This window comes from Coregonus lavaretus (genome assembly GCF_964263955.1).
Source record: "Coregonus lavaretus genome assembly, contig: HAP1_SCAFFOLD_6656, whole genome shotgun sequence".
In the NCBI taxonomy this organism is placed as follows: domain Eukaryota; kingdom Metazoa; phylum Chordata; class Actinopteri; order Salmoniformes; family Salmonidae; genus Coregonus; species Coregonus lavaretus.
Genome location: NW_028157308.1, coordinates 7,137 through 30,557, shown reverse-complemented (window position 1 = coordinate 30,557; position 23,421 = coordinate 7,137). Strand labels below are relative to the sequence as shown.

At 46.5% G+C, this 23,421-nt stretch overlaps 1 protein-coding gene across 4 annotated transcripts; it reads right to left on the bottom strand.

Annotated features, from left to right (window-relative positions):
- Positions 1-552: 552 nt before the first annotated feature.
- On the bottom strand, positions 553-22,428 carry LOC311125545 (catenin delta-1-like). Of its 4 annotated transcripts, none has more exons than XM_084199579.1 (8): positions 7,505-7,647; positions 4,484-4,555; positions 4,150-4,275; positions 3,425-3,714; positions 3,155-3,239; positions 2,866-3,056; positions 2,210-2,320; positions 553-1,090 (listed from the first exon to the last, which is right to left on the bottom strand). In XM_084199579.1, exons 1-8 carry the CDS (start codon positions 7,640-7,642, stop codon positions 916-918), a joined length of 1,188 nt encoding a protein of 395 aa, XP_084055705.1. In that variant the 5' UTR covers positions 7,643-7,647; the 3' UTR covers positions 553-915. The 4 variants fall into 4 exon arrangements, with proteins under 4 accessions (XP_084055705.1, XP_084055708.1, XP_084055706.1 ...); XM_084199582.1 differs by lacking the exon at positions 7,505-7,647 and adding an exon at positions 21,567-22,428 and having other exon boundaries at positions 556-1,090; positions 4,150-4,270; XM_084199580.1 differs by lacking the exon at positions 7,505-7,647 and adding an exon at positions 10,907-11,199 and having other exon boundaries at positions 556-1,090.
- Between the last annotated feature and the right edge of the window lie 993 nt (positions 22,429-23,421).

Here is a 23,421-nt window from a genome sequence, read left to right as displayed (position 1 = left end):
ACTGCATCCAAGTTGCTTGACATGGGCGTTTCATGCATGTGCACGTACACATGCGTTCAAACACGTGCACACCGCATGTAGTCTTCGCACATGTCGTGGCATGAACATGAGACGTGCACGTGTTTCTCTGTCATGTACGTGTGAACATAAGTGAATGTAGCCAATACATTCTGTTGCTTGTATGTGTTCACATGTGGGTACGTATACATGTGCACATGACAACGATGCAGACAGACACTATGTCAGTATAGTTAGAGCAAGATGGAATTTATATGTAGTGTGTGAGTGTGTGAGAGAGAAAGAAAGAACATGTTAATGGATTTCATGTATTATGTTTTGTATTAAGTTGATATTCATTCTTTGAATAAATGTCTTAAAAGTAACTGCAAACTTTGACTTAGTTGGTGTGGGGACACTCTACATGTAAATGGCACGTAACTCGTTTGATATTTGGAGTAGAGAGATCATGTTGGCCTCATTACAAAGCTAACATTCTCTTCTTTCCAGCACTGTCTAAAATTCCAAATGGTTTTTGGGTCAATGTGACTGATTATGTAGAGCAAGTCACATGTTACCTTGTCGTTCTTAAAGGTGAGGTGTATTGGTCGCGTTCCCCTGCTCAGACGTTGCTTGCATCAACCAATGGTTACGTGCCACGTCATCGACTAACTGAGTGCTTTAACATATGATGTGGTTAGCCGATACATAAAATATACAGGCGTTGTAAGATCTGGCAGGCGTCAGCAACACCTGGGCAGAGGAACATGCCCATTACTTTGTCGTTCTTAAAGGTAAGGTGCTGCAGGTGTATAAATTACCTTGTCGTTCTTAAAGGTGAGGTGCTGCAGGTGTATATATTACCTTGTCGTTCTTAAAAGGTGAGGTGCTGCAGGTGTATAAATTACCTTGTCGTTCTTAAAGGTGAGGTGCTGCAGGTGTATAAATTACCTTGTCGTTCTTAAAGGTGAGGTGCTGCAGGTATGCGGCAGCGTTGCTCTTGACGGGGTCCAGTCTGTAGTTAAGCATGGCGATGACCTCCGGCAGCTCAGGCTGTCTCCAGGAAGTGGCGGCGGGGCCTTTCCTCAGGGTGCTGGCCAATGAGATAAGAGAATATATATATATAACACTTTCAACCAAAGCGACTTACAGTAGTGAAGGTAAATTCCAAATCTGGACCTTGAATCTAGTTCTACTGCTGAATATCATTCTTCCCCTCTAATTAGGGACTGACTTAGACCTGGGACACAAGGCGGGTGCAATTAATTATCAGGTAGAACAGAAAACCAGCAGTAATCCGGACAAGTCCTAAAATTTACTTTTTGTTCCACCAGCCACTGTGGCAGGTAGATTTAAAGATCTACCAGCCACTCAGAGTTTTTACCAGCCAAAATATTCCCCCCCCCCTAAAATTACACCAACCAAACACAAAGAAAACAGATGAGCATGCTTTGTAATGTTTCTAAAACAATACATGTATTACCAGTAAGAAGTAATGAGGTATATTGTTTCATTTCATTTTTTGTGACCAGAGTCTTTTAACAAGAATGATCACCTGCCCCGTTAAGGGCGGGAGGTTACCGTGGTAACGCGCCTGGATTCATGTTCGTGCCTGACTGGCAGCAGGGTTGTTTTCTCTTCTCTAGCATTTAAAACTCAAAACATTGAAAAACAACCTCGCTTGTGAACAAAACACATGTAAATAGCCAAGGAACACAAGGACACAGTCTCACTTCAGTAGACTTTAGCTTCAAGTCAATTAGATTAACTTTTATTCCTGTGCGCAGCGCTGCTAAAAATGAATCTTTCACTCAGCTCTTCACAGGCTCCCAGCCCCCTGCCAGGCAGTGTTGCAGTGCGACGTGGGAAAGGCTATAGGATTCCTAGTTCTTTGACTTTGTGCGATGAATTTACCAGCTATGAAACAAAACGGCAGAAATACTTTGAAAACAGCTACTGCAGCATTTAATTGACTATAAATGTGATCATACTTAACAATTTTGTATTCACAAATGTGAGTGAAATGCACGAACTGTGGAGCCCTGATCACCTGCCAACGTGGCTGGTGAAATAGACATCTGACCCGCCAATGCCAAAATCTACCCGCGTTCGGCAGGTGGAGGGTGTTCATTTTAGGCCCTGGTCCGGACCTCCAGGCTTGGATTTGAATACCCCTGATATATCAAAAATATATGCCACCAAGGAGTCTCACCTGTCCAATGAGGCCATGCTACCCCTCTCTCCCTGGGCCAGGGGAGCACCACCCCAGTAGTACATGTCCCCAGCTCCACTCATGTCTCCATCCAGAGTCCCTTCATAGCTCCTGGGAGGGGAGAGAAGAGGTAGGGGTTAGTATGGAGTGGACACTACTCCTGGGATGGGATGGGAAGTAGAGATAGGGATTAGTATGGAGTGGACACTACACCGACAGGGGTTAGTATGGAGTGGACACTACACCAACAGGGGTTAGTATGGAGTGGACACTACACCGACAGGGGTTAGTATGGAGTGGACACTACACCGACAGGGGTTAGTATGGAGTGGACACTACACCGACAGGGGTTAGTATGGAGTGGACACTACACCGACAGGGGTTAGTATGGAGTGGACACTACACCGACAGGGGTTAGTATGGAGTGGACACTACACCGACAGGGGTTAGTATGGAGTGGACACTACACCGACAGGGGTTAGTATGGAGTGGACACTACACTGACTGAATAACCAACCAGGGATAGAGAAAGGGAGACCAGACATTAAAGGCACAAATTCAGCGACAGAAATGTCACACACACACACACACACACACAACCTTTCAGATCAACACACACACACACACACCCTCCCTCCACACACTGGTGTCTGTACCCTGTCCTGCGGGGCGGTCCGTGGTTAAAGGCGTGCTGGTTGCGTGGTACTGTCCCGTAGTGGATGGCCGGTCCCATGCCGTAGTCTGCCTCGTCATATCCCACACTCCTCTGGTCATCTTCCAGACCATACGGCTCCGCGACAAACCTCTGCATCCCCGACAGCTCCAACGCACTGCCCATACGACCCACCTGACCAATACAATATCATCACACGTTAATACACACTCTGCAGTCTCCACAGCAACAACACATTGGCCATACGACCCACTTTATTTAACACGACCCACCTGTGGCTGTGCTGCGTATGGGTCCAGCTGGTTCCTGCTGATGGCTCTGTATCCTGAGTCCAGGGTCCGGTACCCATCCGCTGGCCTGGAGGGGGAGAAGTGGGGAGGGGAGAGGAGAAGAGGGGGGGGAGGAGAGGAGAGGAGAGGGGAGCGTTGAGGAGGAGAGCGGGGGAAAAGAGATGATATATCTATTGTCTCCCAACTCCACTCCTATGGTTAAGAAACAACAGATCCCACAGAAGAGTTCTCTGTCATCTTCATCTATCCTACCTGTAGCGGTCGTCCATGCGTGCTCCCCTGCTCAGGCTGGCGTAGGTCTCCCCTATGGAGGGAGGGCCCTGGCGGTAGTCGTCGTACCCCGCCGGGGGTCCGTACTGGTAGTTTCGGGGCACGGTGTTGGTGGGGTAGTCCATGGGAGGCCCTGGCTGTCTGTAGACCCGCTCCATGGGGGTGGTGTAACCCCCCATACCTGTCATAGACCCCCCTCCATCCAGGGAGAGGTTGTCAGACACAGAGGGGATGACTGTACGAGTCATGGTAGTCTTCACTACCTTCTTTACCTGGGGAGAGGAGGGAGGAGAGGGGGAGGAGGTGGGAGAGGGGGAAAAGGGGGAGGAGGAAGGAGAGGGGGAGGAGGGAGGAGAGGGGGGAGAAGGGAGGAGAGGAGAAACAGATACAAGGTTAGTGTCGGACATGGTGTGAATGACCGTACGAGTCAGGGGAGGGGGAGAGAGGTTGGAGAGGAAAAGGAGGAGGGGAGAGAAAGAGAAGAAAATATAAAAGAGAGAAAGTAGGAGGTGTGGAGGCAGAAATGGTCAGTCAATTAGCTAATGTAATTCACAATCCTCAAGTGTCAACTGTGTGTGTGTGTGTGTGTGTGTGCGTGTGTGCGTGTGTGTGTGTGTGTGTGTGGTGTGTGTGTGTGTGTGTGGTGTGTGTGTGTGGTGCGTGTGTGCGTGTGTGTGTGTGTGTGTGTGTGTGTGTAAAGATAGTACCGTAGTTTCTGTGCGGCGCGTGGTGCCATCTTCGCTGGTTTCCACGGAGATGACGGGGGGAGCTTCCTGAGGGTCCTCCTCCACGGTAAACGTCTCCTGAACGGCGTGACCCGGCTCCATCCTGTACTGAAGAACAGAGACAGACACCGTTACACACACACAATATAAAACGCACACACACAATATAAAACGCACACACAGGATTCACATCAAATGTACACTAGCAGACTTAATTAACACAGGTGAACACACACACACACAGAGATACATAAAGACTGACAGACACACAACTGACAAAGAGAAATACATATTCAGGTACAGACACACAGCTTACATGTGTCCCGTTGACGTATCCCTCGTTCAGTGTGAGCCTCTCTATGTCCGCATCACAAGAAACACGGCCATTCTGTAGAGCAGAGGGGAAGATGGGAGCTGTTTACACAAGAGGACACAGTGTGTGTGTGTGTGTGTGTGTGTGTGTGGTGTGTGTGTCGACCGCAGTGGCCAGTGGCCAAGGAGGAGCAGAGTTATTCCAAACATTCAGAGGAGAAGGTTAATGCAGGACACAGAGAGAATGTCATTACATCAGAGCCCCAGGCTCATTTCACACACAGGGACAACACCCACAAACCACTATCCCGTTCAGTCAATCCCAGACATCCCGCAGAACATCAAGTCATTTAAGCAGAAATACAGTAAATACAAAGTCGACAAAACAATCCAACAATTGATGAAGCGAATTAAAAAACATGAATGGATGGACAGAATGGGTGAGTCATGGAGGAGGACGACAGACCGGTTTAGAGCTACAGTGTTGCCAGCTAGAAAGAGAGAGAGAACCTCAGAGAGAGCAGGGCGTGTGAGAACCTGTCAGTGGGTGGTCGGCTGTGTCAGTGTGCTTCTCAGTGTGTGTGTGTGTCTCAGTGTGTGTGTGTGTGTGTGCGCCTGTCAGCTATGTAAACAGGGTGAAGACCAGGCACATTCCAACCCTCTGTCTGTTCTCCAGAGATACAACACTGACTGACCAGACCAACCCTGAGAGAGAGGAGAGGAGACTACGTGACTGTGTTTTACATGTAGTGTGTTTATAAAATGGCTGAGGGTGGTAAAATTACACGCCTCAGTGTGTTTGCTTACCAGGCAGTGTGTGTGTGTGTTCACAAGTTATCTAAAGCTATGCGGTCACTACGTTCAGATAGGGGAGACGGACACTGAGTCACAGACACTAAACAGGAAGTGAACATTGTAGACAGTAACATAGTCCAGGGATTGGACAAAACCCAACCAGTTATGAATCAAGCGGGCAACGGTAAGAATGTGTAAAAATAAAGGGGATTTTTCTCCTCCGTTCTCCCCTCTGCCCAGTGTGCACACGCTGCTCTTCCTTCAGAAAAGCATGCATCACAACTTCGTTCATTTGCACAATTTCTCACTTTCGCATGTAAATGTCACCAGAAATGACATTCAGTAGCTACTAGCAATGCTTGTATAACTTTATGAGCTGGATTCGCCTATCTTTGCAATTAGTTTATGTTCATTTTCACTCGTTAGCATTTAGCTAACAGCGTCTATGTGATTTCACTATTTGTTTGTAAAAAATGTGTTAGCATTCTGGTAATAGAGGCCCAATGGGCTTTTCTTGTGTTTTTAGCGCCCCCTTGTGAATCCTGGTATGAGAGAAGGACGGCATAACCATATGAAAATCTGGATACAACCCAAGCCTAATACACAGCACCCCTGTGCTTTAAATAGACCAGTCTAACTGGACCCGTTTCCCTTTGGAGGGGGGGGGGGGGGGGGGGCAGGAGATCAACAGATGTGTTTCACTGGTGTTCCCCACCTAGACTGAACAAGAGCAGGGGTGTATTCAGTGAAGTTAAAGTTGCAGATAGAAATGTAACGAATAGAGCCAACACGAATTCCCCTATTCTACCTGACAGATAAACATGTCTGTTTTTACATGATATATTTATATCCGATAGGCTTTGGTGATATATACCGTTTATACCGTACACCGGGGTACTTCGGAATGCCGACGGTATGATTTTTAATACAGTTTATGAAAATAAATACAAATATTATTATTTATTTTTTTGGAGGGGGGTTGGGGGAACCGAGGCGGGGGCTGCGTGCTACGCCACTGCTTAAGTTAAGGATAACTATAAGTCGTCTAAGATGTGTCAAATCGTTTATATCCAGCTCAGGGCTCCAGCTTTGCATTTGGTTTGCTGACTTGCTAGCTAAGTGGCTAGATGTCTAGATCAAGCTTCTTGGTTACAGCGGAGACATTCTAGCCTGAGTACCAGTCTCTGTAGCTAACATTCCACTCCTTGCCACTCCTCGTCATCGAGAGAGACTGACCTTTCTGCCATCTTCAAATATGAACATTCTACCGTTAATGAGTTCGAGGAGAACAGAGCAGTTGATCCTGATTCGATAACCCTCACAGCTATCCTCCAATCGCAACTCTGCCGTAAATCCAGCTGCACATCGAACGTTGAGATTGCCGAATGGCCAGTCTCTTTGGAGTGGCAAAGAGTGGAATGTTAGCTAAAAAGACTGGTACCCAGACTAGAGACTTTCAATCCCCTCCTGTATCAAGATCCCTGTTGCCTAAATTGCTTTGTGCGTAAAAATAATAATACATATATCAGTTAGTTTTTTTATAGCGCCCCTTGTGTGCACTTCTGGTAATACCGTCTACCCGGTATGGTATAGAAACGGTATGAACATCTGGATACCGCCCAACCCTACTATCTGAACGATCTGTAATGTTCTGTAACCTTCCTGAACCACAAGTCTGTTGCAATGCGTAACTGCAAGAACAACCAGATGTGAGACCAGGCACCAGGCTACATTCACATGGCATGCACATACACAGAGATGAGCTGGGGGTTAGTTCGACACAAAGCGGTTTCCACCATGGCCTGGGACAGAGGCCAGCCTGACAGCATGAGGGACTGAAGCGGACTGTCATGATAGGGTGGATCAATGATGGCTACAGGAAGGGTTGAACAATGATGGAACGAGGCGGGTCGACGGTAAGCCAGTTGGGGTGAGGCGATGGGTGATACCATGGAGACTAGGATTGCAAAATTCAGTGAACTTTACAAAAATTCCACAGGTTTTCCAGAAATCCTCCAATTTCCTGCTTATTCCCTCCTGGTAGATATCAGAATTTTGCAACCCTAATGGCAGCTATGGAGGTGATGGCATGGATAGTTCCAAGGACGGTTGGAGGATGATGAAACAAGGAGGGACGATGGTAAAACGGCTGGGGTGAGGCGAGACAGAACGGGTGATACCATGATGGCTATGGGGGTGATGGGTGATCCCATGGGGGCGAGGGCGTTACCTGTAGAGTGGGGGGAGGGCGCGGGAGGGTGCCTCCACACCTCCTCTCCTCCTCCAGAGCACGAGTCAGACGCTCAAACTGCCGCTCCTGCTCACGCACAGAGGCCAGGAGAGAGGCGGCACTCTCACACTGCTCCATTCACACTGAGTAGAGAGGACAGGACAGGGTTAAACCACCTAGCACCACACTGAGGGGACAGGACAGGGTTAAACCACCTAGCACCACACTGAGGAGACAGGACAGGGTTAAACCACCTAGCACCACACTGAGGAGACAGGACAGGGTTAAACCACCTAGCACCACACTGAGGGGACAGGACAGGGTTAAACCACCTAGCACCACACTGAGGAGACAGGACAGGGTTAAACCACCTAGCACCACACTGAGGGGACAGGACAGGGTTAAACCACCTAGCACCACACTGAGGAGACAGGACAGGGTTAAACCACCTAGCACCACACTGAGGAGACAGGACAGGGTTAAACCACCTAGCACCACACTGAGGAGACAGGACAGGGTTAAACCACCTAGCACCACACTGAGGAGACAGGACAGGGTTAAACCACCTAGCACCACACTGAGAGGACAGGACAGGGTTAAACCACCTAGCACCACACTGAGGAGACAGGACAGGACAGGGTTAAACCACCAAGCACCACACTGAGGAGACAGGACAGGGCTAAACCACCTAGCACCATACTGAGAGGACATGACAGGGTTAAACCACATAGCACCACACAAAGAGGAAGGACAGAGTTAACCTGGCACACACACAGAAGAAACCGTTTTTAAACCACATTCCATACTCAGTTCTATTCAAACAGAGCGAGAGCGAGAGTTAACCCACAAACACACATTACGGTGATGCTGTACAGAGAAGCAGCAGGGTGACAGGATGCTAATCACCTCCACACTCAGAGATGAACAGCATGAGAGAGAGGAGAGAAGGAGAGGGAGGCAGGCAGGGCAGGAGGAGAGAGAGAGGAGAGAAGGCGAGGGAGGCAGGCAAGGCAGGAGGAAAGAGAGAGGAGAGAAGGAGAGGGAGGCAGGCAGGGAAGGGCAGGAGGAGCGAGAGAGGGAGGAGAGGGAGGCAGACAGGGCAGGAGGAGAGAGATAGGGAGGAGAGGGAGGCAGGCAGGGAAGGGCAGGAGGAGAGAGATAGGGAGGAGAGGGAGGCAGGCAGGCAGGGCAGGAGGAGAGAGATAGGGAGGAGAGGGAGGCAGGCAGGGCAGGGCAGGAGGAGAGAGAGATAGGGAGGAGAGGGAGGCAGGCAGGGCAGGAGGAGAGAGATAGGGAGGAGAGGGAGGCAGGCAGGGCAGGGCAGGAGGAGAGAGAGATAGGGAGGAGAGGGAGGCAGGCAGGGCAGGAGGAGAGAGATAGGGAGGAGAGGGAGGCAGGCAGGGAAGGGCAGGAGGAGAGAGATAGGGAGGAGAGGGTGGCAGGCAGGGCAGGAGGAGAGAGATAGGGAGGAGAGGGTGGCAGGCAGGGCAGGAGGAGAGAGATAGGGAGGAGAGGGAGGCAGGCAGGGCAGGAGGAGAGAGATAGGGAGGAGAGGGAGGGCGGGGAGATACAGGAAAGAGAAGGCGAGAAGGGGGAGAGGAGAAGAGGAGGAAGAGAGGTAGAAGCAGAATGAAATATGCCGAGTTACAATAGGAGTGTGATGACTGGGGGGAGAGAGAGAGAATCACATGTTCTTAGGGAAGGGCCGTGGCAGGTGGTACTCGTTAGCACCTCTTGTCTTCCACAGAGGCAGGTGAAAGGCAGGTGCGAGAGCGAGAGAAAGAGAGAGAATGAGAGACGGAGAGAGAAAACAATGAGAGAGAGCCGCGGGTTCTAGAAGTCTATTTCTGAGTCCAGAGCTCACACCCGTCAGCTCCTGACTGAGCCCAAAACAGAACCAGAAACTAGAACAAAAGTAAAAGACAGAACGGAACTTAAAGACCCAGTGCAGTCAAAAACATGATTTTACAGTGGTTTATATTCACACTATGGAGGTTGGAATAATACTGTGTAAATGATGATAATGCCCTTTTAGTGTAAGAGCCGTTTGAAAAGACCACCTGGAATTTCAGCCTGTTTTGGTGGGATGGAGTTTTGGTTAATAGACCAATAACAAAGAGTTCCAAACCTCTCTGCCAATAAGAGCTCGTTTTGAGTTTTCCCCTCCCCACTCAGACCACTCCCAGACAGTCCTAGCTACATTCTTGCTTGAGAAATTACTCTTCGCTAAGAAGCTCTTTTTGTTTCTGTTTGACCATTTTAATTGAAAACAATCAAAGCAAGGTACTTAATTGTTACCCACAAATGATTTGATATTGAGATAAAAACAGCTGCATTGGACCTTTAACTTGAACAGAACCACAAGCAAAATGTTATGTTTTCGAGGAGCCAAATATAGCTAGAGCATTCAGAACAGAACACTTGGCCCAACTGGACCAACCGTAAACCCACAGAGATTAACTTCCTGGTCAAGTCTTGGGAAATCAGTAAAAAAATAAGAATGGGGGTTTGAAATAATTTCACTACTCGAATAGTATCATGAATGTTAGTCAGATATCCGGATATTCAAAATACATGTGATCTTTTAACCGTAAGTTTTTAACCTGAGCACTTCTGCTTGACGGAGATAGGCTGGCACTCTATTGCTGCGGATGGGCCGGTTAGTAACGTATGAGAAGGGAGCGAGCAGACGGAGGAAGAGGAGAGACGCCAAGGCAACTCAGCTACAGCCAAGACTAGCTAACTGGTAGCAGTCACAATCTTATTTATCATTATTTAATGTATCATCATATAAGTGCCTGTCTTGAATAGAGTAGCCTAGAGAAACGAGCCAACTATACACCGAGTATACAAAACATTAGGAACACCTTCCTAATATTGAGTTGCCACAGCAACATGCTGCACTTTCTCCCCAAGCCCATTCAGATAAAACAACAGCCTACCTGTTGGTTGCTGGTTGTAGCCTACTCCCTCTCATTTCGCTAACTTTTCATTCCGTAATTTTATTCCATCTAGCGTTGCATTAGTGAACCCTGGCTCCACATTGAGCCTCTGTGATTGGCCAACATAAAGAAGTTACACAGTGAAGGCCACCAGTCTATGTGGCGCACCGTGCACGTCATAAAAACTCAACTACATTGAAAAGTTTGCTGTTTTATTAAATTAAGATTTTGAAATGTCATGGTATATCCTTGTATGTAACAATGTCACATGGATATTAAAATGTAATTTAGAAAAAGCCTTTTCGATGTAAGAAATAGACCTAAAAAAAAAGGTCATACTCACAAACATATTAGAATACTAACGTCCATTCGGATATTTGAATATTCGAATAACTGTGCACATACCTAGTTCAAAACATAACTGACTCAGAACCACATTAGCCTACGTGGAATCAGATACCTCTTGAGCTCTAGTCATACCGGAGGACCAGCCGACAAAATCATTTTCAGCCACTGACTGTATTCCTTACTGCACAGTAGCAACCCCCCTCACAATCTGCAGCTGTCTGTGGTGATTCCATGAACAAAGAGACGTGTGTATTACAGTAAGTCTGGTATCTGGTCAGGGTGACATGAGCTGTATCCTTGAAAACGCAAACAGAACATCAAGTTTCAGTGAACTTGCTTAATCTCCTTACTCTTTTCGCCCCTCTCTCTCGCTCTCACACACACCTCCGTCACACATTCCAACAGGAGTTCTGGCATGTCACATCCTGCCTCAGCTGTTCAGGTTGTCTTTGTGTCTAATCCTTCACTTTTTCATTTATTCACTCATCTCTCGGGCTCTCTCCACCTCTATCCCTCTCTCCACCTCTATCCCTCTCTCTCCACCTCTATCCCTCTCTCTCGGGCTCTCTCCCTCTCTCTCCCCCTCTCTCCCCCTCTCTCCACCTCTCTCCACCTCTATCCCTCTCTCTCCACCTCTCTCCACCTCTATCCCTCTCTCTCGGGCTCTCTCCACCTCTATCCCTCTCTCTCGGGCTCTCTCCACCTCTATCCCTCTCTCTCGGGCTCTCTCCACCTCTATCCCTCTCTCTCGGGCTCTCTCGGGCTCTCTCGGGCTCTCTCGGGCTCTATCCACCTCTATCCACCTCTATCCACCTCTATCCACCTCTATCCACCTCTATCCACCTCTATCCACCTCTATCCACCTCTATCGGGCTCTCTCGGGCTCTCTCGGGCTCTCTCGGGCTCTCTCCACCTCTATCCCTCTCTCTCGGGCTCTCTCCACCTCTATCCCTCGGTCTCTCTCCACCTCTATCCCTCGGGCTCTCTCCACCCCTCTCCACCCCTCTCTCCACCTCTCTCTCCACCTCTCAGCCCTGGAGTGGTTGCAAGGGCAAGGGGACTTTATTTCCATTCCTCTAATGATTTCATATCTCAAATCAAATGTTATTAGTCACGTACACATATTTTGCAGATGTTATCGCAGGTGCAGCGAAATGCTTGTTTCCATCTCCAACAGTGCAGTAAATACCCAGCAATACAAAACAATACAGACAAATCCCCCCAAAATTCTAAGGAATTCTAGAGGAAACCTGGCACCATCCCTATGGTGAAGCATGGTGGTGGCAGCATCATGCTGTGGAGATGTTTTTCAGCGGCAGGGACTGGGAGACTAGTCAGGATCGAGGGAAAGATGAACGGAGCAAAGAACAGAGAGATCCTTGATGAAAACCTGCTCCAGAGCGCTCAGGACCTCAGACTTGGGTGAAGGTTCACCTTCCAACAGGACAACAACCCTAAGCACACAGCCAAGACAACGCAGGAGTGGCTTCGGGACAAGTCTCTGAATGTCCTTGAAATGGCCCAGCCAGAGCCCAGACTTGAACCCGATTTAACATCTCTGGAGAGACCTGAAAATAGCTGTGCAGCAACGCTCCCCATCCAACCTGACAGCGCTTGAGAGCATCTGCAGAGAAGAATGGGAAAAACTCTCCAAATACAGGTGTGCCAAGCTTCTGACGTCATACCCAAGAATATTCTATGCTGTAATCACTGCCAAAGGTGCTTCAACAAAGTACTATGTAAAATGTGATATTTCCATTTTGATTTTGCTTTGTCATTATGGGGTATTGTGTTTAGATTGATTAAACAGTTTTTTCCCCCTCATCAATTTTAGAATAAGGCTGTAACGTAAAAAAATTTGGAAAGAGTCAAGGGGTCTGAATACTTTCTGAAGGCACTGTATATCACTTTAAGCATCAGTTGTCAGAGCACCTTACCGATCACTGCACCTGTACACAGCCCATCTGAAATTAGCCCGCCCAACTACCTCATCCCTATATTGTTATTTATTTTGCTCATCTGTACCCCAGTATCTCTATTTGCACATCATCTCTTGCACATCATTCCAGTGTTAATACTAAATTGTAATTATTTTGCACTATAGCCTATTTTATTGCCTTACCTCCATAACTTGCTAAATTTGCACACTGTATATTAATTGTATTTCTGTTGTATTTTTGATTTTTGTTTTGTTTTACCCCATATGTAACTCTGTGTTGTTGTTTTTATCGCACTGCTTTGCTTTATCTTGGCCAGGTCGCAGTTGTAAATGAGAACTTGTTCTCAACTGGTTTACCTGGTTAAATAAAGGTGAAATAAAAAAATATATAAAAAATATGATGGTGTATATATACAGTCTATGAATAGAAAAGGTGTGTACAGCAGTAGTTATAGAAAGAATGCTCAGTTAGCCACATATTTTCAAAGGTACCTCAAAAGTAGGTCATGCATTTAATTGGGCTCATCGGTTTCCACTGACAGGTACAATACACACTTAACAAGGCAGGACAGGACAGGTTAAAGTGGCTAGCCTTGCACCACATGCAGGCCTCGAATTTCCCGGTGGCATCCCCCTTGTGTGGCTGTAATGCCCCCTTGTGTGGCTGTAATGCCCCCTTGTGTGGCCGTAATGCCCCCTTGTGTGGCCGTAATGCCCCCTTGTGTGGCCGTAATGCCCCCTTGTGTGGCCGTAATGCCCCCTTGTGTGGCCGTAATGCCCCCTTGTGTGGCCGTAATGCCCCCTTGTGTGGCCGTAATGCCCCCTTGTGTGGCCGTAATGCCCCCTTGTGTGGCCGTAATGCCCCCTTGTGTGGCCGTAATGCCCCCTTGTGTGGCCGTAATGCCCCCTTGTGTGGCCGTAATGCCCCCTTGTGTGGCCGTAATGCCCCCTTGTGTGGCCGTAATGCCCCCTTGTGTGGCCGTAATGCCCCCTTGTGTGGCCGTAATGCCCCCTAAAGAAAATCCATGGCTTGCAGCCAAAGTGCCCGTTGTGCCCTCGGGCTGAACATAATAATTATAATTCCCTTTTCCCGGCTGCCAATCGCCCTGCTCCAAAGCACCTCTCCCAGATATCTCAATTGCTATTAGCCAATGCCCGTTACGTGATCTGGTCCTTCTCACAGGCGTTGCAGCTCCGAGGGAAGGCTACTAGTGAAGAAGGACACATCGGGGTGCTGCCATATGTCCTCCTCCTTTTCCAATTCTGAGGGGCATATTGAAGACGTTAGACCTGTCAAAGCTGTCATCAAGGCAAAGGGTGGCTATTTGAAGAATATAAAATATATTTTGATTTGTTTAACACTTTCTTTGGTTACTTCATGTTATTTTATAGTTTTGATGTCTTCACTATTATTCTACAATGTACAAAATCGTAAAAATGAAGAAAAACCCTTGAATGAGTAGGTGTCCAAACCTTTGACTGGTACTGTATACACACACACACACACACACACACACACACACACACAGAACAAAAACGCAACATATAAAGTGTTGGTGCCCAGAAATGTTCCATAGGCACAAAAAGTAAATTTCTCATAATTTATTTATTTTTTTACTTGTTTACATCCCTGTTAGTGAGCATTTCTCCTTTGCCAAGATAATCCATCCACCTGACAGGTGTGGCATATCAAGAAGCTGGTTAAACACACATGATCCTTACTCAGGTGCACCTTGTGCTGGGGGCAATAAAAGGCCACTCTAAAATGTGCAGTTTTGTCACACAACCTAATGCCACAGCTGTCTCAAGTTGAGGGAGTGTGCAATTGGCATGCTGACTGCAGGAATGTCCATGACATAAATTGTTCACACCCCTCTTGTTGGAGGAGAGAAAATGTTGCTGCTTTAAAGCTCATTTTCTGCAATTAAAACACATTTTGTCATTGGGTGCAGAGAAATTTTTTCAATTTTAAAGCTCATATTCTTGCAATTCTATACATTTTGCCATGTCTAACGTGTATTCATGTGATATTTGAGTGACTCAACAAAATCTATGGGCAAAAAAAAAACCTAGCTAAAAAACATTAGCTGACATGGGCTAGTTGATCTGGACATTTCCGACACGTTACAAATAGCTCTAAGGTATGCAATGACTGACATGACAGGAGGAAAACTGATGATGCACTACCCAATATCAAAATTGCATTCTACTATTACAACTTTCAAGAGTAAGTTGAAACCCTGACTGAGTTCCTTAAAAAGAACACTGACCTAGCAGTTGGCCTTGGTGCCCTGGCAGATTGGGCACCTCTTGAAGGCCAAATTGCCTTGCCCCTAAAATCATGTGCCAGATTTCTAGGATTCTAGGGCTGCGTTTAAACAGGCAGACCAAGTCGGACCTTTTTTCCACTAATTGGTATTTCGACCAAATCACATTAGATATTTTCAGAGCTGATCTGATTGGTCAAAAGACCAATTAGTGGTCTAAACACTGCCTGCGACTGTGTTGTGAGACAGACGCAGCAGCAGTTAAAGAGACCGGAGGTGAGACACCAGTGATATTAGGCTCTGTCACCTTCAATGTGCTGCATGTAATGTTGACCTCACTCAGCATGCCAGGTATGTTTCTAGGATTCTAGGTTATTTATTTGACCTTTATTTAACTAGACAAGTCAGTTATGAACTAATTCTTATTTACAATGACGGCCTACACCGGCCAAACCTGGACGACGCTGGACCGATTGTGTGCCGCCCTATGGGACTTCCAATCACGGCCGGTTGTGATACAGCCTGTAATCGAACCAGGGGGTCTGTAGTGACGCCTCAAGCACTGAGATGCAGCCTTAAACCACTGTGCCACTCGGGAGCCTGTTGAAAGAGACTGAAGGTGACACCAGTGATATTAGTTGGTTAGGATTCTAGGTTCTTTCTACACTATCAGCTGTTGAAAGAGACTGAAGGTGACACCAGTGATATTAGTTGGCTAAGATTATAGGTTCTTTCTAGAGATTGTGTTGTAAGACACACCCGACGTCTGTTGAAAGAGAGAGCAGTGATATCACGCTCAGTCACCCTACAGGCTGTTGAAAGAGAGAGCAGTGATATCACGCTCAGCCACCCTAAAGGCTGTTGAAAGAGACACCAGTGATATCAGGCTGAGACACCGTAATGCACCCTAAAGTTTTGCTCACCACCATGTATGGTTGTAGTGCGTTTCTGTGTTAAGCTAGGCCACATCTGGGATCTCTGTGCTGATTATGTTATATTACTTTACTTACAGGCTGTGGAAATCATTTCCCTCTTCAAGGAGAATAAAGTCTCTAGCCTAGGCTATATGCATATATGGAGATCTCTGAACATCAGGCTTCATCACCATAACGCTGATGTTTCTAACCAGTCCAGGCCAGAAGTGCAGGTGGAGGCCATCATTAGCCCCTCCATTATAAAGCAGTTAGCCCAGCGGTGAATCCTGTGTGTCCACTGATGGGATAGCATGGGTATTAGACAGATACGTCATTTACTGCCCCCGACCCTACACAGTTCTCACACACACACAACTAACCCACCAATGTGCATGATGCATTCTCTCAGTGAACATGTAGGATTGCAGGGAAATACTACTAACCGCTCTCAATCAATGCCAGCAGCACACCACCCTGCATACCACTGCTGGCTTGCCTCTGAAGCTAAGCAGGGTTAGTCCTGGTCGGTCCCTGGGTGGGAGATCAGATGCTGCTGGAAGTGGTGTTAGACGGCCAGTAGGAGGCACTCTTTCCTCTGGTATAAAATAACATATCCCAATGCCCCAGGGCAGATATTGGGGACATTGCCCTGTTTAGGATGCAGTCTTTTGGACGGGACGTTAAAACGGGTGTCCTGACCCTGTGGTCACTAAAGACCCCATGGCAATTGTCGTAAGAGTAGGGGTGTTAACCCGTGCCCTGGCTAAATTCCCAATCTGGCCCCTCCTACCATCACGGCCACCTAATCATCCACAGCTTCCAATTGGCTCATTCATCCCCGTAACTATTCCCCAGGTCCTTGCTGTAAATGAGAATGTGTTCTCAGTCAACTTACCTGGTAAAATAAGGGTTAAAAATAACTAAAAAGAGGCTCAGAGTGACCAGTTAAATCTACAGGTACAAAAGTAATCTCAATCAGTAGCAGTTAGCTACCACTGACATTAGGTCTGATCAGTATGTTTCAATAATACATGGAAATAATAAGTGTATTATAGCGATTGGTTTGTAATATGCAAGGACCACACAAAAACTTGATTCCCCAGTATTTTACTGAGTGCCCAGTCAGGCCATGTCATGGCTGCTGCTGTGTGGTAAAGTCTTGTTGTGGTCTGGTCCCAGTACTGGTGCTGTGTGGTAAAGTCTTGTTGTGGTCTGGTCCCAGTACTGGTGCTGTGTGGTAAAGTCTTGTTGTGGTCTGGTCCCAGTACTGGTGCTGTGTGGTAAAGTCTTGTTGTGGTCTGGTCCCAGTACTGGTGCTGTGTGGTAAAGTCTTGTTGTGGTCTGGTCCCAGTACTGGTGCTGTGTGGTAAAGTCTTGTTGTGGTCTGGTCCCAGTACTGGTGCTGTGTGGTAAAGTCTTGTTGTGGTCTGGTCCCAGTACTGGTGCTGTGTGGTAAAGTCTTGTTGTGGTCTGGTCCCTGTACTGGTGCTGTGTGGTAAAGTCTTGTTGTGGTCTGGTCCCTGTACTGGTGCTGTGTGGTAAAGTCTTGTTGTGGTCTGGTCCCTGTACTGGTGCTGTGTGGTAAAGTCTTGTTGTGGTCTGGTCCCTGTACTGGTGCTGTGTGGTAAAGTCTTGTTGTGGTCTGGTCCCTGTACTGGTGCTGTGTGGTAAAGTCTTGTTGTGGTCTGGTCCCTGTACTGGTGCTGTGTGGTAAAGTCTTGTTGTGGTCTGGTCCCTGTACTGGTGCTGTGTAGTAAAGTCTTGTTGTGGTCTGGTCCCAGTACTGGTGCTGTGTGGTAAAGTCTTGTTGTGGTCTGGTCCCTGTACTGGTGCTGTGTGGTAAAGTCTTGTTGTGGTCTGGTCCCTGTACTGGTGCTGTGTAGTAAAGTCTTGTTGTGGTCTGGTCCCTGTACTGGTGCTGTGTAGTAAAGTATTGTTGTGGTCTGGTCCCTGTACTGGTGCTGTGTGGTAAAGTCTTGTTGTGGTCTGGTCCCTGTACTGCTGCTGTGTGGTAAAGTCTTGTTGTGGTCTGGTCCCTGTACTGGTGCTGTGTGGTAAAGTCTTGTTGTGGTCTGGTCCCTGTACTGGTGCTGTGTGGTAAAGTCTTGTTGTGGTCTGGTCCCAGTACTGGTGCTGTGTGGTAAAGTCTTGTTGTGGTCTGGTCCCTGTACTGGTGCTGTGTGGTAAAGTCTTGTTGTGGTCTGGTCCCTGTACTGGTGCTGTGTGGTAAAGTCTTGTTGTGGTCTGGTCCCTGTACTGGTGCTGTGTAGTAAAGTCTTGTTGTGGTCTGGTCCCTGTACTGGTGCTGTGTAGTAAAGTCTTGTTGTGGTCTGGTCCCTGTACTGGTGCTGTGTGGTAAAGTCTTGTTGTGGTCTGGTCCCTGTACTGGTGCTGTGTGGTAAAGTCTTGTTGTGGTCTGGTCCCAGTACTGGTGCTGTGTGGTAAAGTCTTGTTGTGGTCTGGTCCCTGTACTGGTGCTGTGTGGTAAAGTCTTGTTGTGGTCTGGTCCCAGTACTGGTGCTGTGTGGTAAAGTCTTGTTGTGGTCTGGTCCCAGTACTGGTGCTGTGTGGTAAAGTCTTGTTGTGGTCTGGTCCCAGTACTGGTGCTGTGTGGTAAAGTCTTGTTGTGGTCTGGTCCCAGTACTGGTGCTGTGTGGTAAAGTCTTGTTGTGGTCTGGTCCCTGTACTGGTGCTGTGTGGTAAAGTCTTGTTGTGGTCTGGTCCCTGTACTGGTGCTGTGTGGTAAAGTCTTGTTGTGGTCTGGTCCCAGTACTGGTGCTGTGTGGTAAAGTATTGTTGTGGTCTGGTCCCTGTACTGGTGCTGTGTGGTAAAGTATTGTTGTGGTCTGGTCCCTGTACTGGTGCTGTGTGGTAAAGTCTTGTTGTGGTCTGGTCCCTGTACTGGTGCTGTGTGGTAAAGTCTTGTTGTGGTCTGGTCCCTGTACTGGTGCTGTGTGGTAAAGTCTTGTTGTGGTCTGGTCCCTGTACTGGTGCTGTGTGGTAAAGTATTGTTGTGGTCTGGTCCCTGTACTGGTGCTGTGTGGTAAAGTCTTGTTGTGGTCTGGTCCCTGTACTGGTGCTGTGTGGTAAAGTCTTGTTGTGGTCTGGTCCCTGTACTGCTGCTGTGTGGTAAAGTCTTGTTGTGGTCTGGTCCCTGTACTGGTGCTGTGTGGTAAAGTCTTGTTGTGGTCTGGTTACTATACTGGTGCTGCTGACTCAGACACATTTGAATGGCTGGTGACAGAGAGACGTGCAGTTGGTGTGGGTGTGTGTTTTAGCCTTGGCATCGATCCAAACACCACCAGCGCCACTCCTAGACTTCGGACTATGAAACACTCCCCGCAGGCAAACTAAATACTGGCCAGAGTATGGTGGCCTCTGACACACACACACACACACACACACACACACACACTGAGCAGTGCTGCAGTGCAAGACAGACCTTCCAAGTTCCAAGCAACACTAAAAAGTTCCTTCTCTGACTGGGGTGAAGGGAGTCAGCTACACAGCAGTATTATGACATGCTCAATCAAATATACGGAGGGAAGACAATGTGAAATAGCCACGCCCGTTGTTTACATACAGGTAGAGTGGAGTCATGCACGACCAGTAAAGGTGACCAGGAAATGAAATGGCCGATGGCTGACATGTTCGCTATGAAAACCACCGGCAAATGATTTTTGTATTATTATTTTTAAACACAGAGATAACAGTTGAAATATAAACACATCTCAGGTGTAGCGCCAAGCCTTCAGTTGTAGTGCCAAGCCTAGGAAGGTGCAAATACACTAAAAGCAGACTTCCGTGTGTCTGGGCCACACCCATAGCCCGCCATTACAGAGGTTCATAAATGATCCCCCTGGCATAAAAAGCACTGCCTGTGTGCTGGAGCTAGGCTGCTGGGCTACAGTCATTTCACACATTTCATTTTTAGGGTAAAATTAGAAGTTTTCAATTTGGTGAAGGGGGAAAAGTAAACTACAACTATTGAGAAGAGAGCATGTAATAACACGTTCCTTCTCCTCCTCCCAAATGTCAACTGGTCAATGTCTACACACCCGCAGGGGAGTTTTGAATACACAAAAATGTCAAACATTTCGCTGTGTTGCGCTGGAACTCCCCCCTTACAGCTAAGATAGTTTGACATGTGTATGGCGCTCTTTTTGATCAATAGATACTGGTAGTGAGGAGCGACAAACCATGAAACTGTAGCAAACAATATAAAAGCAGAAGGAACCAATACATGGCCCTGGTCACGTCTGGTGGAGACCTTGCATTGGAATTGTGTAAACTGAGAAGGTGGCAAAAGCATCACAGTTGGACTCTGAAGTCTTACTATATAACATGAGTGTAAATGAAACAACCACACCTGACACTCTACCCCACCCATTGGCAGGCAGCCTAGCGGTTAGGAGTGTTGGGCCAGTAACCGAAAGGTTGCTGGTCCAAATCCTGAGCCGACTAGGTGAAAAATATGTCAACGTGCCCTTGAGCAAGGCACTTTACCCTGATTGTTCCTGTATGTCACTCTGGATAAGAGTGTCTGCTAAATGACTAAAATGTAAAAGCATCTAATTCCAAAAACTTGGCCAAAACCCACAAAACAGGTTCCTCTCTTCCTCTCATTCTGAATACATAAAAGAAATCCAAGACATGAAAGAGGGAGCCTCTCCTTCATAACAGAAAAGGAAAAACCACAATAAACACGGATGGTGTTAGACAATTATTACTGTAACGTTACAGCAGTAGTTTGTACACCTTGCAGGTGTTTCATGCCTTCACAACATACATCTTGATATATCCCATCCTTTCACAGGCGTTTCTTACAAAGACTCTTGGCAATATGACAGGAGAGAACGTTAAGGACAGAGCAAAACCTTCCTAAACAATGTAACGCTAGAAAGCTACTTTGGCTAGTCGATAACAACTTCTCACAAGAGTCACTAACGCTACACCACTGATTGACATTGACAGCATGAGAAAACACAGCAAAAACTCCCTCTACACATGCCGGTGATGTGATAGACCTATGATAAAATGATTAACGTGGACTTTGACTCATATTTCGTCAGCGAGCTGGCTGGCTAACGTCCGTGTGTAAGGGGTAGCTGGTAGTTCACTCTCCCCGACGGATTTTGACCTACCGACTACAGTATCCCCAAGTACTGTCTGCCGGGAGTCAGTCAAATACATGGAACTGAAGTCCATCAAATGTTTGTTAGGTAAATCATTTTGTAAACTTCACATAGCTCAATTGCTTGTTGGGTAACTAGGTGACAAACTTTACACAAATTGTTACACTCTTGGTTCTCTCTCAAGCGAACGTTAGTTTTTGCTAGCAAACCAGCCAACGAGCTAACGACGATTGTTTTACGCTAATGTTAGCTTATGAATAGGTAACTAAGCAAGACGCTATTATTGGACAATAGTGCAATGAGTGTTAAACAAATACAGCCAACTACAGTAGCTATACTATAGATAAGTTACAAATTCGCTAACAGTAGACATCTAGCTAACCACAAACTACAACACCGCTAACGTTAGCTAGCACCCGCTTGCTAACTAGCTAACGTTAACTCTTTTATTATTACGTTCAGACACTTATATAAAATGATTGAAAGACAAACATTGAAAAACAAAGTACTGAATTACCAATTTCGGGTGGTTCTTTTGTTGTTTTCATGCAAGTCCCCAGACGTTTGAACAGGGATCCAGGCCTATCGAAACAGACTGAAATGTCCAACTGCTGCGGTAGCAAGTGTTTGCAATTCCAATTCTGGGCGTTCTTGCCCCACTGCACGACCGAGTAGTGAAGTCGAATTTCCACTATTCACCAAATAGCTTTACCTAGATTACATAAATATGTGTAAACTAACGTTAAACGTGAATAGATAAACCGCCATGGATTGTGTACTCTTTAAGGACCAACCTAGAATAGATTATAGGTATGTTCCTCGGTTTGTTCACTACGCTTCCCCTTTCCTTCCCGACAGATTTCCTATTTCCCCTTCCCTGAGAGCGAGATGACGACACACACAACAGGATAGGGGAGGGGTTGTTTACCGTAATTACAATTTGTAGCGCATTACCCAACACCAGCATGCGTTGTAATGTAAGGTGGTTTATTAGATACAAATACAATACACACGAATTAAAGTTTTGTTTTCTGAATCAGTTAAATGTTTTCTGTAACATCAAGGACCTTTTCCTTTACCAGATAGGCCTATCAATAAAACAAAAAAAGCAAAGCATTCAGAATATGCATAACATACAGTATGTCCTATGTAGGAGTTACAATAATCTGTAGCTAATATAAAAACAAAAACTAGTAACATCAATATTAAAGTAAATATTAATGAGAAGATAAAAAATCAAAAAATTTACACTTTACAGAAGCTGTATCAGTCTTACACTTGTACAGACCCGTATTTGTGTACTATGCACTGATAACATACTGTTTATTTGATAGAAAAACAAAAATCAGTTATTTACACAAGCATACATTTATTTTCTACAGAAATCAAAATATTTTGTAACATCAAGGACCTTTTCATTATCAATATATAGCCTCTGTTCAAAATAGCATCATATTCAATACATAGTGCACTAGGGGGCGCTGGTCAAAATACGGTGCCGTTTGGGACACAGCCATAAATTCGTAAAAACACAGGCTATGGGATATTAATTGTGCAAAGCAGCACTAAACTACAACATATGTCGTGTGTACAAATCTGTAATTCAAGAAAAGAGCTATGAGAAAATATTGATGAGAAAGTTGCCAAAATATGAAATGAAAACCACGTATCACTTTTTATAATCATATATGTTTTCTCTACAACACCTTTCTTTATCACACCCCCGCCCGCCCAGCTAGTATCTGATCAGGGTTTTATATATACAGGAAATGACTCAGGACACACTGTACTCGGGAATTTAGTCATTGGAAATTACCTATATCTTTAAATGGATTATTCTCAAGATCTGAAGATCTGTGTGTGTGTGTGTGTGTGTGTGTGTGTGTGGTCATGCGTGACAAACTGGAGAGATATTAAAGGTATATTCATATTCATAATTTTGAGGAAATTACTCAGAACTTAGTCAGTGGAAATGACCTATATCTTAAATAGCTTATTCTGAAGATGTGTGTGTGTGTGTGTGTGTGTGTGTAACCTGATCTGGGGTGGTGTGTTCAAAGACGTGACTCCTGTTCTTCCTGCTCCTCCTGCTCCTCCTGCTCCTTCTGCTCCTCCTGTCCTCTGGGCTGCTCTCCCCTGTCTCTGCCAGCAGCCCTCTCTACTGGGATGCAGGGGCATCCCCTCCACGCACCGCTATCCATCTCTCTGTTGACACCTACTGACCTAAAGAGACAGCACCAGGAGACTACTGTTTACCGAAAGGAATCTCAACACACACATACACACATACGCAGAAGCAAGCACAAATGCACGCACGAATGCACTCGCACACACACACACACACATATTAGAACACCATTACAGTCCATCTC

Coding starts and splice junctions, on each gene's coding strand:
- LOC311125545 (XM_084199579.1), bottom strand. CDS start 7,642: ATGGAGCAGTGTGAGAGTGCCGCCTCTCTCCTGGCCTCTGTGCGTGAG. Junction 3,715..4,149: donor CGCGCCGCACAGAAACTACG/GTACTATCTTTA, acceptor TCCTCTCCCCAG/GTAAAGAAGGTAGTGAAGAC. Junction 2,321..2,865: donor GGACCGCCCCGCAGGACAGG/GTACAGACACCA, acceptor CTCCCCTCCCAG/GAGCTATGAAGGGACTCTGG.